Source organism: Heterodontus francisci, chromosome X (genome assembly GCF_036365525.1).
Source record: "Heterodontus francisci isolate sHetFra1 chromosome X, sHetFra1.hap1, whole genome shotgun sequence".
NCBI classification, from domain to species: domain Eukaryota; kingdom Metazoa; phylum Chordata; class Chondrichthyes; order Heterodontiformes; family Heterodontidae; genus Heterodontus; species Heterodontus francisci.
Window position 1 is genome coordinate 12,597,477 of NC_090421.1, and position 15,871 is coordinate 12,613,347.

At 45.1% G+C, this 15,871-nt stretch overlaps 1 protein-coding gene across 7 annotated transcripts in view; it reads left to right on the forward strand.

The window, feature by feature from the left end:
- The window catches only part of slc26a10 (solute carrier family 26 member 10), a 249,493-nt gene that overhangs the window by 22,346 nt on the left and 211,276 nt on the right, over positions 1–15,871 (forward strand). For 6 of the 7 annotated variants that reach the window (XM_068024699.1, XM_068024694.1, XM_068024693.1 and 3 more), the window contains 4 exons: positions 6,163–6,273; positions 7,335–7,492; positions 8,725–8,889; positions 15,128–15,280. In XM_068024699.1, the coding sequence (XP_067880800.1) occupies positions 6,163–6,273; positions 7,335–7,492; positions 8,725–8,889; positions 15,128–15,280 (587 nt within the window). The remainder of the gene's footprint in view (positions 1–6,162; positions 6,274–7,334; positions 7,493–8,724; positions 8,890–15,127; positions 15,281–15,871) is intronic. The other variant, XM_068024698.1, reaches the window with a different exon arrangement.

A 15,871-nucleotide genomic window follows, 5' to 3' on the forward strand; every position in this document is an offset into this window, starting at 1 on the left:
GAATATTCCTCACTCACTGCGCTCTCTACATCCTGAATATTCCTCACTCACTGCGCTCTCTACATCCTGAATATTCCTCACTCACTGCGCTCTCTACATCCTGAATATTCCTCACTCACTGCGCTCTCTACATCCTGAATATTCCTCACTGACTGCGCTCTCTACATCCTGAATATTCCTCACTCACTGCACACTCTACATTCTGAATATTCCTCACTCACTGCGCACTCTACATCCTGAATATTCCTCACTCACTGCCCTCTCTACATCCTGAATATTCCTCACTCACTGCCCTCTCTACATCCTGAATATTCCTCACTCACTGCCCTCTCTGCATCCTGAATATTCCTCACTCACTGCCCTCTCTGCATCCTGAATATTCCTCACTCACTGCCCTCTCTACATCCTGAATATTCCTCACTCACTGCCCTCTCTACATCCTGAATATTCCTCACTCACTGCCCTCTCTGCATCCTGAATATTCCTCACTCACTGCCCTCTCTGCATCCTGAATATTCCTCACTCACTGCCCTCTCTACATCCTGAATATTCCTCACTCACTGCGCTCTCTACATCCTGAATATTCCTCACTCACTGCACACTCTACATTCTGAATATTCCTCACTCACTGCGCACTCTACATCCTGAATATTCCTCACTCACTGCCCTCTCTACATCCTGAATATTCCTCACTCACTGCCCTCTCTGCATCCTGAATATTCCTCACTCACTGCCCTCTCTGCATCCTGAATATTCCTCACTCACTGCCCTCTCTGCATCCTGAATATTCCTCACTCACTGCCCTCTCTACATCCTGAATATTCCTCACTCACTGCGCTCTCCAGGTTGTATGGTCTCAGCATTCACTTTCAGCTGAAGCTTTACCCTAAAATTATTAATCTGATATTTCTTTCTCACATTTGCTGTAACAAAAGCAAACAAATTAATCCATTTCACACATCCATTTGTGCAAGGATTCAAATGAGTAGTCAGGAACTCTCTTTGTCTTCTAATGTTCTGCAACATTAATTCTGTGCTAAGAGAACATTTCTATGTTCCACGCTCGTGAACTCAGCTTCAGTACTTCCTGCCCAGCTGGAACATATGTGCAGTAATGGTCCGTCTACTCTGATGCATAGTGTTCTTTTTTTATTCGTTCCTGGGATGTGGGCATCATCAGCGAGGCCAGTATTTATTCCCATCCCTCATTGCCCTTGAGAAGGTGGTGGTGAGCCGCCTTCTTGAACTGCTGCAGTCCATGTGGGGTAGATACACCCACAGTGCTGTTAGGAAGGGAGTTCCAGGATTTTGACCCAGTGACAGTGAAGGAACGGCGATATAGTTCCAAGTCAGGATGGTGTGAGGCTTGGAGGGGAACTTGCAGGTGGTGGTGTTCCCATGCATCTGCTGCCCTTGCCCTTCTAGGTGGTAGAGGTCGCGGGTTTGGAAGGTGCTGTCTAAGGAGGCTTAGTGAGTTGCTGCAGTGCATCTTGTAGATGGTACACACTGCTGCCACTGTGCGGTGGTGGTGGAGGGAGTGAATGTTGAAGGTGGTAAATGGGGTGCCAATCAAGCGGGCTGCTTTATCCTGGATAGTGTCAAGCTTCTTGAGGGTTGTTGGAGCTGCACCCATCCAGGCAAGTGGAGAGTATTCCATCACACTCCTGACTTGTGCCTTGTCGATGGTGGACAGGCTTTGGGGAGTCAGGAGGTGAGTTACTCGCCGCAAAATTCCCAGCCTCTGACCTGCTCTTGTAGCCATATCATTTATGTGGCAGCTCCAGTTCAGTTTCTTGTCAATGGTAACCCCCCAGGACGTTGGTGAGGGATTCAGTGATGGTAATGCCATTGAACATCAAGGGGAGATGGTTAGATTCTCTCTTGTTTAAGATAGGTATAGGAATTATCGGGTTGTAATAGTAGGTGATTTTAACTTCCCTAATAATGTCTGGGACTGCCTTAGTGCTAAGGGATCAGATGGGGAAGAATTTGTTAAGTGTGTCCAGGATAGTTTTCTGAAGCAGTATGTGGATGGCCCTACTAGAGAAGGGGCTACACTCGACCTCCTATCAGGAAATGAGGCTGGGCAGGTGGTTGATGTGTCAGTGGGGGAGCACTTTGGGACCAGTGACCATAACTCTATTAGCTTCAAGATAGTTATGGGAAAGGATAGGACTGGTCCTCAGGTTAAAGTCCTAAATTGGGGGAAGGCTAATTTTGATGGCATCAGACAAGAACTCTCAAAAGTTGAATGGGAGAGGCTGTTTACAGGTAAAGGGACGTCTGACAAGTATAAGGCTTTTAAAAGTGAGATAGGAAGAGTTCAGGGCTGGAATGTTCCTGTTAGATGGAAGGGCAAGGCTGGCAAGTTTAGGGAACCTTGGTTGACGAGGGATATTGAGGGTCTGGTCAGGACAAAGAAGGAGGCATATGTCAGGTATAGGCAGCTGGGATCAAGCGAGTCCCTTGAGGAGTATAACGGATGTAGAAGTACACTTAAGAAGGAAATTAGGAGGACAAAAAGGGGCCATGAGATTTCCCTGGCAGAAAAAATAAAGGAGAATCCTAAAAGATTCTATAAGTGTACTAAGAGTAAAAGGGTAGCTAGGGAGAGAGTAGATCCCCTTAAGGATCAGTTTGGCAATCTATGTGTGGAGCCACAGGAAATGGGCGAGGTCTTAAATGAATACTTCTCATCCGTATTTACCGTGGAGAAGGTCATGGAAGCTAGTGAGTTCAAGGGAGGGAACACCGATATCCTGGAGCATATCAACATTACAAAGGAAGAGGTGTTGGAGGTTTTGAAGCGCATTAAGGGGGATGAACCCCCAGGGCCTGACCAGGTGTATCCTAGGATGCTCTGGGAAGCAAAGGAGGCGATTGCTGGGGCCCTGGCAGAGATTTTTGTATCATCGTTAGCAACGGGTGAGGTACTGGAAGACTGGAGGATAGCTAATGTTGTGCCTTTATTTAAGAAGAGCAGCAGGGATAAGCCAGGGAACTACAGGCCGGTGAGCCTGACATCAGTGGTGGGAAAGTTATTGGAAGGGATTCTGAGAGACAGGATTTATATGCATTTGGAAAGGCAAGGTCTGATTAGGGATAGTCAGCATGGCTTTGTGCATGGGAAATCATGTCTCACAAATTTGATTGAGTTTTTTGAGGAGGTGACCAAGAGGATTGATGAGGGCAGGGCGGTGGACATTGTCTACATGGACTTTAGCAAGGCCTTTGACAAGGTCCCGCATGGTAGGCTTGTCCAGAAGGTTCAAACACATGGGATCCAGGGTGAGCTAGCAAATTGGATACAAAATTGGCTTGGTGATAGGAGGCAGAGGGTGGTGATGGAGGGTTGTTTTTCAGATTGGAGGCCGGTGACCAGTGGTGTGCCGCAGGGATCGGTGCTGGGCCTTCTGTTGTTTGTCATATATATTAATGACTTGGATGTGAATGTAGGGGGCATGATTAGTAAGTTTGCAGATGACACCAAAATTGGTGGTATAGTGGACAGTGACGAAGGTTGTCTAATGTTACAACAGGATATAGATCAACTGGGAAAGTGGGCAAGGGATTGGCAAATGGAATTTAACGTAGACAAGTGTGAAGTGATGCATTTTGGGAAGTTAAACCAGGGCAGGACATATACAGTGAATGTCAGGGCCCTGGGGAGTGTTGTTGAGCAGAGAGACCTTGGGGTTCAAGTACATAGTTCCCTGAAAGTGGCAACACAGGTAGACAGGGTGGTGAAGAAGGCGCATGGCATGCTTGCCTTCATCGGCCGAGGCATTGAGTACAAGAGTTGGAATGTCATGTTACATTTGTACATAACGTTGGTTAGGCCGCATTTGGAGTACTGTGTGCAGTTCTGGTCGCCACACTACAGGAAAGATGTGATTAAGCTAGAGAGGGTGCAGAAAAGATTCACAAGGATGTTGCCTGGTTTGGAGGGCTTGAGTTATAAAGAGAGATTGGATAGGCTGGGTCTGTTTTCCCTGGAGCGAAGGAGGCTGAGGGGGGACATGATAGAGGTATATAAAATTATGAGAGGCATAGATAGGGTAGATAGCCAGAGTCTGTTTCCCATGGTAGGGGTGACTAAAACTAGAGGGCATAGATTTAAGGTGAGAGAGAGGAGGTTTAAAGGGGATCAAAGGGGTAGATTTTTCACACAAAGAATAGTGGGTATCTGGAATGAGATGCCTGAGGAGGTGGTGGAGGCAGGAACAGTAACGACATTTAAGAGGCATCTGGACAAGTACTTGAATGAGCAAGGCATAGAGGGATATGGAATTAATGCAGGCAGGTGGGATTAGTATAGATAGGCATTGTGGTCGGCATGGACGTGGTGGGCCGAAGGCCCTGTTTCTATGCTGTACGACTCTATGACTCTAAGATGGTCATCTCCTGGGAGTGAGATGATTGACCTCCAACAGCCACACCCATCTTCCTTTGTGCTCGGTATGATTCCAACCAGCAGAGTGCTTTCCCCCTAATTCCAATTGACTCCTTGATGCCATATTCAGTCAAATGCTGTCTTGATGTCAAGGGAAGTCACTTTCACCTCACATCTGGTGTTCAGCTTTTTTGTCCATGCTTGGACCAAGGCTGTAATGAGGTCAGGAGCTGAGTGGCCCTGGCAGAACCCGAACTGATTGTCAGTGAGCAGGTTATTGCTGAGCAAGTGCCACTTGATAGCATTGTCAACGACCCCTTCTATCACTTTACTGATGATTGAGAGTGGGCTGATGGGGCAGTAGTTGGCTGGGTTGTATTTGTCCTGCTTTTTGTGTACAGGACATACCTGGGCAATTTTCCACATTGCTGGGTAGATGCCAGTGTTGTAGCTGTACTGGAACAGCTTGGCTAGGGGCACGGCTGGTTCTGGAGCACAAGTCTTCTGTACTATTGCCGGAATATTGTCAGGGCCCATAGCTTTTGCAGTATCCAGTGCCTTCAGCCATTTCTTGATATCACGCGGAGTGAATCGAACTGGCTGAAGACTGGCATCTGTGATGCTGGGGACTTCAGGAGGAGGCCGAGATGGATCATCCACTCGGCACTTCTGGTTGAAGATGGATACAATTGCTTCAGCCTTGTCTTTTGCACTGATGTGCTGGGCTCCCCCATCATTGAGGATGGGGATATTTGTGGAGCATCCTCCTCCTGTCAGTTGTTTAATTGTCCACCACCATTCATGACTGGATGTGGCAGGACTGCAGAGGTTTAATCTGATCCGTTGGTCATGGGATCGCTTAGCTCTGTCTATCGCATGCTGCTTCCACTGTTTGGCATGCAAGTAGTCTTGTGTTGTAGCATCACCAGATTGACACCTCATTTTGAGGTATGCCTGGTGCTGCTCCTGGCATGCCCTCCTACACTCTTCATTGAACCTGGGTTGGTCCGCCTGACTTGATGGTAATGGTAGAGTGGGGGATATGCCGGGCCATGAGGTTACAGATTGTGGTTGTGTACAGTTCTGCTGCTGCTGATGGCCCACAGCGCCTCATGAATGTCCAGTTTTGCATTGCTAGATCTGTTCGAAATCTATCCCATTTAACACGGTGGTAGTGTCACACAACACGATGGAGGGTATCCTCATGTGAAGGTGGGACTTCGTCTCCACAAGGACTGTGCGGTGGTCACTCCTACCAATACTGTCCTGGACAGATGCATCTGTGACGGGCAGATTGGTGAGGACGAGCGTACCTCAGTTCCAACCTCAGATGTGCACCTGCTGCTTCAGCAGTGTGATAATAGTCCATTTCTCGCAACTGACATCTTCGTGGTTTCTCGAGCGGGATTGCTAGTTGAAAAGCATACCCTCTGATTCAACACTCCTAGCAATGCCTGAAGTCCCAAAGTGAAAAATCTCCATTTCTGTAGCAAATGAGGAGTACTTGTACCACGTGCTTGTACCCATGTGTGACCACACTCTAATTGCCCAAATCAAATACATCGAGACCTCCTCCAGCCAACACGCTGTGGAATATTTCTCCCCAAGGTGCAGGGCGAGATTTTAAACCAGGTCTTCGAGGTGTAAGATCAATGTTCAGTCCAATGGGACACCTCTTTCTCCCCCCCTCCCCCCCATCCAACTCTCCTCCCAACAAGTGGATGAGCTGCACTGTGTAATTCTTCTTTGTACTCTTTATCTCTTGCTAGGGATGGCCTTTGCCCTGCTGACCTCTGTGGCTCCAATTTATGGACTCTACACCTCATTCTTCCCTGTTGTGCTGTACATGTTTTTTGGAACCGGACGGCACGTGTCCACAGGTAGGGTCTTTATTCCTAAATTCACACCTCGGTCGAAGTTTATGTCCTGACACAGCATCACAGAATTGCAGGGAAGGCTGTTAGACTCGCCTTTTTATACAGTCGATTAAAAAACACAAGGTACCCAGGAGTAGGCCCTGGAGAATTTATCCCCAGTAACTAAATGCATTCAGCTGCCACCCTCATCAGCGCTCTATCCAAAAAGAGCTTTCTCTTTATCTCAACCAGCTGGTGGGCCCTGGGGCTGTCGGCTTCGACATCACCTGGTGTGAACGGTGCAGGCTCGGAGCTGCATTATCCCTGAGAAGTGAAACAAATGGAACATTAAGTAACAGGGAGCATGTTTAATGTGGTTAAATCTTGATTGCCTGAGGGGAGTCAGAGAGGAATTTTCCAGAATTTTATCCCGCACTAAATTGGCCTTTTCTCTTTAAAAAAAAATCTGCTTTTGTGTCTCTTCCAGGCAATTGCAAAGCTGCTGGTAAGTGGGGTTATTGTGCATTACGCTCAGTCAGGTGTTTAATAGGGTTTCTACAAATAAAATAAAAATCTCTTTTCATGATTGAAGGGCACCAAACTATTGCAAGCATAAATTAGACTCTAGTCATAGACGGGGTCTGTTCTGGTGCCAATATTTAGAGAAGAGACAGACTCACAGTTATGTTGCCAACACTCTGACCCTTGCCAGAACGAGGTAAATGACCAGGTAATCCGCTTTAGTGATGTTAGTTGAGGGATTGATGTTGGCCAGAATATCGGGGAGAACTCCCGTGCTCTTCTTTCACTCTCACCTGAACAAGTAGGTTTAACGTCTCATCCAAAAGACTCTGAGAATGCAGCACTCTCTCTGTGCTGTGCTGCAGTGTTATACAAGATTATGAGCTCTGGTCTCTCATGGGGCTTGAAACTCACAACCTTCTGACTCAGTGTTACCAACTGGGCCATTTAAAGAGAAAACGAGGCATAAATTGGAGGGCAGAATGAGTGTTGGGTTTGCTGTCTGTATCAGTTCTGGTAAGTCGCAACTCCTTACTGTTAAGGATACGCTGTCCTTTTGCCAGGTACCTTTGCTGGGATTAGTTTGATGACTGGCTCTGTGGTTGAGCGCTTGGTACCACATCAAATGGAATGGAACGTAACAAGCCGGGAAGATCCAGAGCTAGAGAAGCAAAGGATATCCGTCGCATCAGCAGTGACCTTTCTCTCAGGAATTATGATGGTAATTGCTCTTAGTTTTCCTCTTTCAGTTCTCCCATCCTCTCCAGAAGGTGCTGGGATTCTGCAATCCCCCTGTTTCCCGCACAAGGGGCCAACGTGAGACCAAAGAATGAGAGCTGTCAGGCCATATAACCATGGAGGCATCACAGCCCCGTTCTTCCCTGATGTCCTCACATGCACACTTTCCAGCAGGGCTCACGAGAGATCATGGCCAGAGACGGGGGCCCATTTCTGATTGTTCACTTCCCTAGTCCTGCGATTCTGAGGCCACTTGAAGTCACAGACTGAGATCAGCTAGCTCAGCATTGGCCAAGATTGAAGATGAGATCTGTATGGCCCAGAACCACAGAGCATTTCTTTACTAAGCCTGCAAGTGAAAATATAATTTAAAATGTGAAAACAAATTGGCCAGGAGTCCCGGTGCTTCAATTGATTTATTTATTTTCACTTTCAGAATTGTTTCATTTTCCGTACAGTTTGTGCTCTCCAGATAGTCTCCAAACTCCTCGCAACAGTTGACTTGGCTGAGACTGGGGACTCATGTAGAGGATCATGGAGAGGGGATCAGGACCAGAAGCACCCACTATCACTTCGTGATGCCAGATCTCAGCACTCCAATGAACTATTGCATAATTACTTCTGTGCTACAGAAGTCCAGTTTATTAATGGAGGCATAGTGATAATGTCGCTGAACTAGTAGTCCAGAGGCCCAGGCTAATGCCCTAGTGACACGGGTTCAAATCCCACCACGGCAGCTGGTGGAATTTAAATTCAATTCATTAATAAATTCAATTAATTAATAGAAATCTGGAATTGAAAGCTAGTCTCAGTAATGGTGTTGATGAAACTATCATCGGTTGTCGTAAAAACCCATCTGGTTCCTTTAGGGAGGGAAATCTGCCATCCTAACCTGGTCTGGCCTAGGTGACTCCAGACCCACAGCAATGTGGTTGACTCTTAACTGCCTTCTGAAATGGCCCGGCAAGCCACTCAGTTGTCAAGAGCTATTCGAGATGGGCAACAAATGCTGGCCTTGCCAGTGACGCCCACATCCCATGAAAGAATAGGAAAAAAGAGAAACTCCCCTTTAGAATATGCAGACTTTCTTCTTTCATTATGCACGTATTTAACCCTTAAATTTCTCCGTGAATCAGTGCATGCACGCTCCTACTGCTACCATGGTCACTAAGTCTGAGGATTCACTTTGCTCAGGCTGTTCTCTTTCTCTTCCAGATCTGCATGTTTGTTCTGCAGCTGGGATTCCTTTCCACCTACTTGTCCGACCCAATTGTGAAGGCGTTTACCAGCGGCACTGCGTTCCATGTCACCATCTCCCAGCTCAACATCATGCTCGGACTGCAGCTTCCACGCTTCACTGGACCCTTCACCATCTTTAAGGTTGGCATTTATGCTCAGAGGACTATGTTGGGTAAATTTCTGCTTTTGCCCGGCTGCTGTTGAGGTGGTTTACTGCCCTTATTCAGGGTGCTACCTCGATCAATGTGGCTTGCATTTCTACCTGCGCAGGAGAGTGGATTTCTGTGCTGTATTTTCCGTGTGTCCTCTCTAAATAGCGGCTTTCGCCCCACTTGTTTCCTTTTCAGACATGACAAAGTATTTCCAGCACATTAACAGGCCATTGAGCTCAACTGGTCTATGCCAGTGTTTATGTTCCACATGAGCCTCCTCCCACCCTACTTCATCTCACTCCTATCAGCATCTCCTTTCTTTGTCATGTGTTTATCTAGCTTCCCCTTAAATGCATCTATGTTATTTGCCTCAACCACACCTTATGATAGCGAGCTCCAAATTCTCACCACTCTCTCGGTAAAGAAGTTTCTCTAGAATTCCCTATCGGATTTATTAATGACTATCTTATATTGATGGCCCCTAGTTTCGGACCCACCTCTAAACGGAAACATATTTTCGATGTTTACCCTATTAAACCCTCTTAGAATTTTAAAGACCTCCATTAGGTCCCCCTCAACTTTCTCTTTTCTATAGAAAAATCCCCAGCCTATTTGGTCTTTGCTGATAGTTGTACCCTCTCAGTTCTGCTATCATTCTTGTAAATTTTAAGAACATAAGAATTAGGAGCAGGAGTAGGCCATTCGGCCCCTCGTGCCTCCTCTGCCATTCAATAAGATCGTGGCCGATCTGATTGTGGCCTTCTGCCTTCTCCCCATAACCTTTGACTTCCTTGTGGATCAAAAATCTGTCTAACTTGGCCTTGAATATATTCAATGGCCCAGACTCCACTGCTCTCTGAGGAAGAGAATTCCAAAGATTAATGAGCCACTGAGAGAGGAAATTCCTCCTCATCTCTGTCTTAAATGGGAGACCCCTTATTTTGAAACTATGGCCCCATGTTCTAGATTCTCCCATGAGGGGAAACATCCTCTCAGTATCTACCCTGTCAAGGCCCCTCAGAATCTTATATGTTTCAATAAGATCACCTCTCATTCTTCGAAACTCCTGTGCATATAGGCCCAACCAGCTCAACCTTTCCTCATAAGACAACCCCTTCATCCTAGGAATCAACCTCGCGAACCTTCTCTGAACTGCTTCCAATGCAAGTGCATCCTTCCTTAAATAAGGTGACCAAAACTGTACGCTGTACTCTACGTGTGGTCTCACCAATGCCCTGTACAGTTGTAGTAAGACTACTTTTATACTCTGTTCTGATGAAGGGTCACTGACCTGAAACGTTAACTCTGCTTGTCTCTCCACAGATGCTGCCAGACCTGCTGAGTATTTTCAGCATTTCTTGTTTTTATTTTATATTCCATCCCCCTTTGCAATAAAGGCCAACATTCCATTTCCTAATTCCACTTCCTACTTACTTGCTATAATTGCATGCTGTCTTTTTGTGATTCGTGTACAAGGATACCCAGAACCCTCTGTACCGCAGCATTATGCAATCTCTCTCTATCGAAATTATATTCTGCTTTTCTATTCTTCCTACCAAAGTGGATAACCTTACATTTTCCCACATTATACTCTATCTGCCAAATTTTTGCCCACTCGCTTAACCTATCTATATCTCTTTGTAGACTCTTTGTATTCTCCTCACAACTTGCTTTCCTACCAATCTTTGTATTGTCCGCAAATTTGTCTATAATATACTCGGTCCCTTCATCCAAGTCATTAATATCGATTGTAAATAGTTGAGGCCTCAGCACTGAACCCTGTGGCACTCCACTAGTTACAATTTGCCAACCTGAAAATGCCCCATTTATCCCTACTCTCTGTTTCCTGTCAATTAACCAACCCTCTATCCATGCTAATATAGTACCCCCAATACCATGAGCTCTTACCTTGTGTAGTAACCTTTTATGTGGCACCTTATCGAATGCTTTGTGGAAATCCAAATACACTACATCTACTGGTTCCTCTTTAGCCACCCTGCTTGTTACATCCTTAAAGAGCTCTAATAAATTTGTCAAACATGATTGTCATTAATTGGCCACTTAAGGGCCTCAATTGGCCTGGGGCAGGAAGGCCATCCTTGGCTTTCCCTGCCCCCGACAAAATGGCTGGGAGCCAGGACAATGTCGGGAATGGCACCCGTTGCCATTTTGTTTGCACCCACCACCCCCCGCTTCCATTGCCGTATCCAAGGGCAGGATAAAATCCTGCCCAATCTCTCTGCTTTTGAATTTTATTCCTCCAAAAATCAACCCCAGTGCTTTGCCAACTTAATTATGGCTTTGTTAATCTGCTTTGAATGATTTGTGAATCTGTACATACATGTTGCATGATTGTGCAGGAGCCAGTAAGCATTATGTACAAATATATGAATTAGGAGCAGGAGTAGGCCACTCGGTCCCTCAAGCCTGCTCCGCCATTCAATAAGATCATGGCTGATCTGATTGTAACCTCGACTCCACATTTCTGTCTACCCCCGATAACCTTTCACCCCCTGGCTTATCAAGAATCTATCTACCTCTGCCTTAAAAATATTCAAAGACTCTGCTTCCACTGCCTTTTGAGGAAGAGAGTTCCAAAGACTCACGACCCTCAGAGAAAAAATTTCTCCTCATCTCTGTCTTAAATGTGCAACCCCTTATTTTTAAACAGTGACCCCTAGTTCTAGATTCTCCCACAAGAGGAAACATCCTTTTCACGTTCACCCTGTCAAGACCCCTCAGAGTCTTATATGTTTCAATCAAGTCGCCTCTTACTCTTCTAAACTCCAGCAGATACAAGCATAGCCTGTCCAACCTTTCCTCATAAGACAACCCGCCCATCCCAGTTATTAGTCTATTACATGAGCAAACAACAGTTTTGGCTCAGGTTAAACTCTGCTCCCTTTAATTGTGAGCAGCAACCCTTTAAGAGCTGTTGCCAGGACAAATTTTCTCCCCCATTCTCCTTATGCCTGTTGTTCTTGCAAAGGAACCCTATTATAATGAGAAGGAGGGATGAACATTCCAAAATTTGACAGTGCCAGCATACTTCTGACATGGGCACTGTGCCAATTTTGCTGGTCTTGCCAAATCAGGGCGATAGAGCACGTCTCAGAAATATGATTATAATCTCCAACCTGATGAGGCACAATGCCTTTTGGCGATCCCTTCCAAGCAATTTAATGGTTTATGTTTCCAAATAGTTATTTTCTCTGGGAGGACTGAGCACTTTTTGTACACTCATATTACACTCCAGTTCCACAGTACAGATTAAGACACAGTGGTTTGGCACCTTGAATTTCATTCACTTCTCTTTGTGAGTACATTTGGCAGTGCCAAGCGTGGAATTAAACAGGAGGTAAACCACTCGTTACATCTTGCCAACCAGAAAATGACCCATTTATGCCTACTCTCTGTTTCCTGTTAGCTAGCCAATCTTCTATCCATGCCAATATGTTACCCCCTACACCATGAGCTTTTATTTTCTGCAATAACCTTTGTGGCACCTTATCAAATCCCTTCTGGAAATCTAAGTACAATACATCCCCTTCATCCACAGCACATGTAACTCCCTCAAAGAACTCCAATAAATTGGTTAAACATGACTTCCCTTTCACAAAACCATGTTGACTCTGCCTGATTACCTTGAATTTTTCCAAATGCCCTGCTATAACGTCTTTAATAATAGCTTCTAACATTTTCCCTAAGACAGATGTTAAGCTAACTGGCCTGTAGTTTTCTGCTTTCTGTCTCCCTCCCTTTTTGAATAAAGGAGTTACATTCGCTATTTTCCAATCTAACTGAACCTTCCCCAAATCTAGGGAATTTTGGAAAATTAAAACTAACGCATCAACTATCTCACTAGCCACTTCTTTGAAGACCCTCGGATGAAATCCATCAGGACCCGGGGACTTGTCAGCCGCAGCTCCAACAATTTGTTCAGTAACACTTCCCTGGTGATTGTAATTTTCTTGAGTTCTTCCCTCCCTTCCATTTCCTGACTTACAGCTAATACTGGGATGTTACGTGTACCCTCAATAGTGAAGACCGATGCAAAATAACTGTTCAATTCATCTGCCATCTCCTTATTATCCATTATTAATTCCCCAGACTCACTTTTTATAGGACCAATGCTCACTTTGTTAACTCTTTTCTTTTTTAAATATCTATAGAAACTCTTACTATCTGTCTTTATATTTCTAGCTAGCTTTCTCTCGTACTCTAATTTTACCTTCCTTATTAATCTTTTTGTCATAATTTGCTGTTTTTTATATTCTGTCCAATCTTCTGACCTGCCTCCCATCTTTGCGCAATTATAGGCTTTTTCTTTAAGTTTGATACTATCTTTAACTGTTTTAGTTAACCACGGATGACGGGTCCCACCCTTGGAATTTTTCTTTCTCGTTGAAATGTATCTATTCTGTGTATTCTGAAATATCCCCTTAAATGTCTGCCGCTGCATCTCTATTGACCTATCCTTTAACCTGATTTGCCAGTTCACTTTTGCTAGCTCTGCTTTCATGCCCTCATAATCGCCCTTATTTAAGTTTAAAATACTAGTCTTGGACCGACTCTTCTTTCCCTCAAACTGAATGTAAAATTCAATCATATTATGATCACTGCTACCTAGGGGCGCCTTAACTATGAAGTCATTAATTAATCCTATCTCGTTGCACAATGCCAGGTCTAGTATAACCTGCTCTCTGGTTGGCTCCAGAATGTATTGTTCCAAGAAATTATCCTGAAAACATTCTACGTACTCGTTATCTAGGCTACCTCTGCTCATTTGATTTTTCTAGTCTCTTTGTTGGTTAAAATCCCCCATAATTATCGCTGTACCTTTCTGACAAGCTGCCATTATTTTTTCCTTTATACCCCGTCCTACAGTGTAGTTAATGTTAGGTGGCCTGTACACCATTCCCATAAGTGACTTCTTGTCTTTATGATTTCTCATCTCTACCCAAACTGCTTCTACATCCTGGTCTCCTGAACTTAGGTCATCCCTCTCCAATGCGCTAATACCATCATTAATTAACATTAACTATGAAGTCATTAATTAATCCCTCCACCTTTTCCTAGCTTCATGTCCTTCCTAAATCTCATGTACCCTTCAATATTCAGGTCACAATCTATGTCATCCTGCAGCCATGTCTCTGTAATGGCTATCAGATCATATGTATTCATTTCTATTTGCACTCTCAGTTCATCTGTTTTGTTTCGAATGCTATGTACATTCAGATACAAAGCCTTTAGTTGTGAACTTTTATTACTTTTGCAATCTCTAGCCTTATCTGTTGATTTAGTCTTAGGTTTGTGCACTCTGTCCCTTCCTCTGTCCCTGTTTATCATTTCCCATATTAATACCTTTCTCTCTTACCTTGTCTCTACTCCTTGATTTACCATATCTTCCCAAATTTGATCCCTTGCCCCCACTATTCAGTTTAAAACCCTCTCTACTTCCCTAGTTATGCAGCTCCCAACGGTACAGCCACCACTTTCCCCAGTACTGATGCCAGTGCCCCACGAACCGGAATCCACTTTTACCACACCAGTCTTTGAGCCACGCATTAATTTTTCTAATCTTATTTGCCCTATGCCAATTTGCACGTGGCTCAGGTAATAATCCAGAGATTATTATCTTTGAGGTTCTGCTTCTTAATTTGGCGCCTAGTTCCTCACACTGACTATGCAGAACCTCTTGGCGGAGCGGGCAGGAAAGTGGAGTTGAATCCTAGATCAGCCATGATCGTATTAATGGTGGAGCAGGCTCGATGGGCCACAGGGTCCATTCCTGCTCCTATTTCTTGTGTTTCTAGTGTTAAATGGAGCCAGAGGGGCGCATGGAACAATAGGAGAGATGTTCTACCGATCAGGAAAGTGTGCACCCTGAACCCATGATTTCCTTTGACCACACTGGATGACAAATCACAGCTTAGGGTGCAGATGTTCCCGAGAGGCTCTCCTGGTGTTTGAGGGGAGTGACGAGGGGTGAAAACTTCCCTGAGGCTGCAAATGGCTCATGGTCCATATTATGAGCGCCATTGGTCTGGGGGGCAGTTACCTGGGACTAGTCACCCGTGTATTGCCTCTTGGTCACGGAATGGTGCACACTGAGAGACAATAAAAAGACAGAGGGTGCAGTCTTAAAAAAAAAATTTGTATCAGGTAAAACCAAAAGAACGAAGGAAGCATTCCAACTGACCGAAATAAATTTCTTTTCTCCTCAGACACTGGCATCAATACTTGGAGCTCTCTCTACGACAAATATTGTCGAGCTGATTATTTCTCTGATTTGCCTCAGCGTGCTCATTCCGACCAAAGAAATCAGCAGTCGCTTCAGACAGAAATGCCGCACCCCCATCCCTATCGAGATCATCATGGTGAGGGCGCAACAGCGGGTCACTGCTCAGTACTTGGCCTTTGATGGCACAGATAGAAAATGATGCAGGGCTCAACTCGCGTGAGATTCCGTAGCTTCAGACTGGAAATGTACAGCACAATGCTCCAATATCACTGGTCCTCTTTGTAGGGGCATTCTAGCATGAGTGTAATGCACGCATGTTGGAAATTACAGAGGAACAGGAGGAGGCCATTCAGCCCCTCGAGCATGTTCTAGTATTCAATGAAATCATGGCTGATCTGCATCTTAACTCCCTCTACCCGCCTTCATTCTGTAACCCTTAACACCCTCACCTGACATAAATCTACCAATCTCAGGTTTGAAATTTTCAATTGAGCCCCAGCCTCAACACATTTTTGGGGAAGAGAGTTCCAGATTTCCACTACCCTTTGTGTGAAGAAGTTCTTCCCGACATCACCCCTGAATGGCCTGGCTCGAATTTTAAGGTTATTCCCCTTGCTCTGGACTCCCCCCACCAGAGGAAATAGTTTCTCTCTATCTACCCTATCGAATCCCTTTAACATTTCAAACACCCCTACCAGACCATCCTCAGCCTTTTATACTCAAGGGA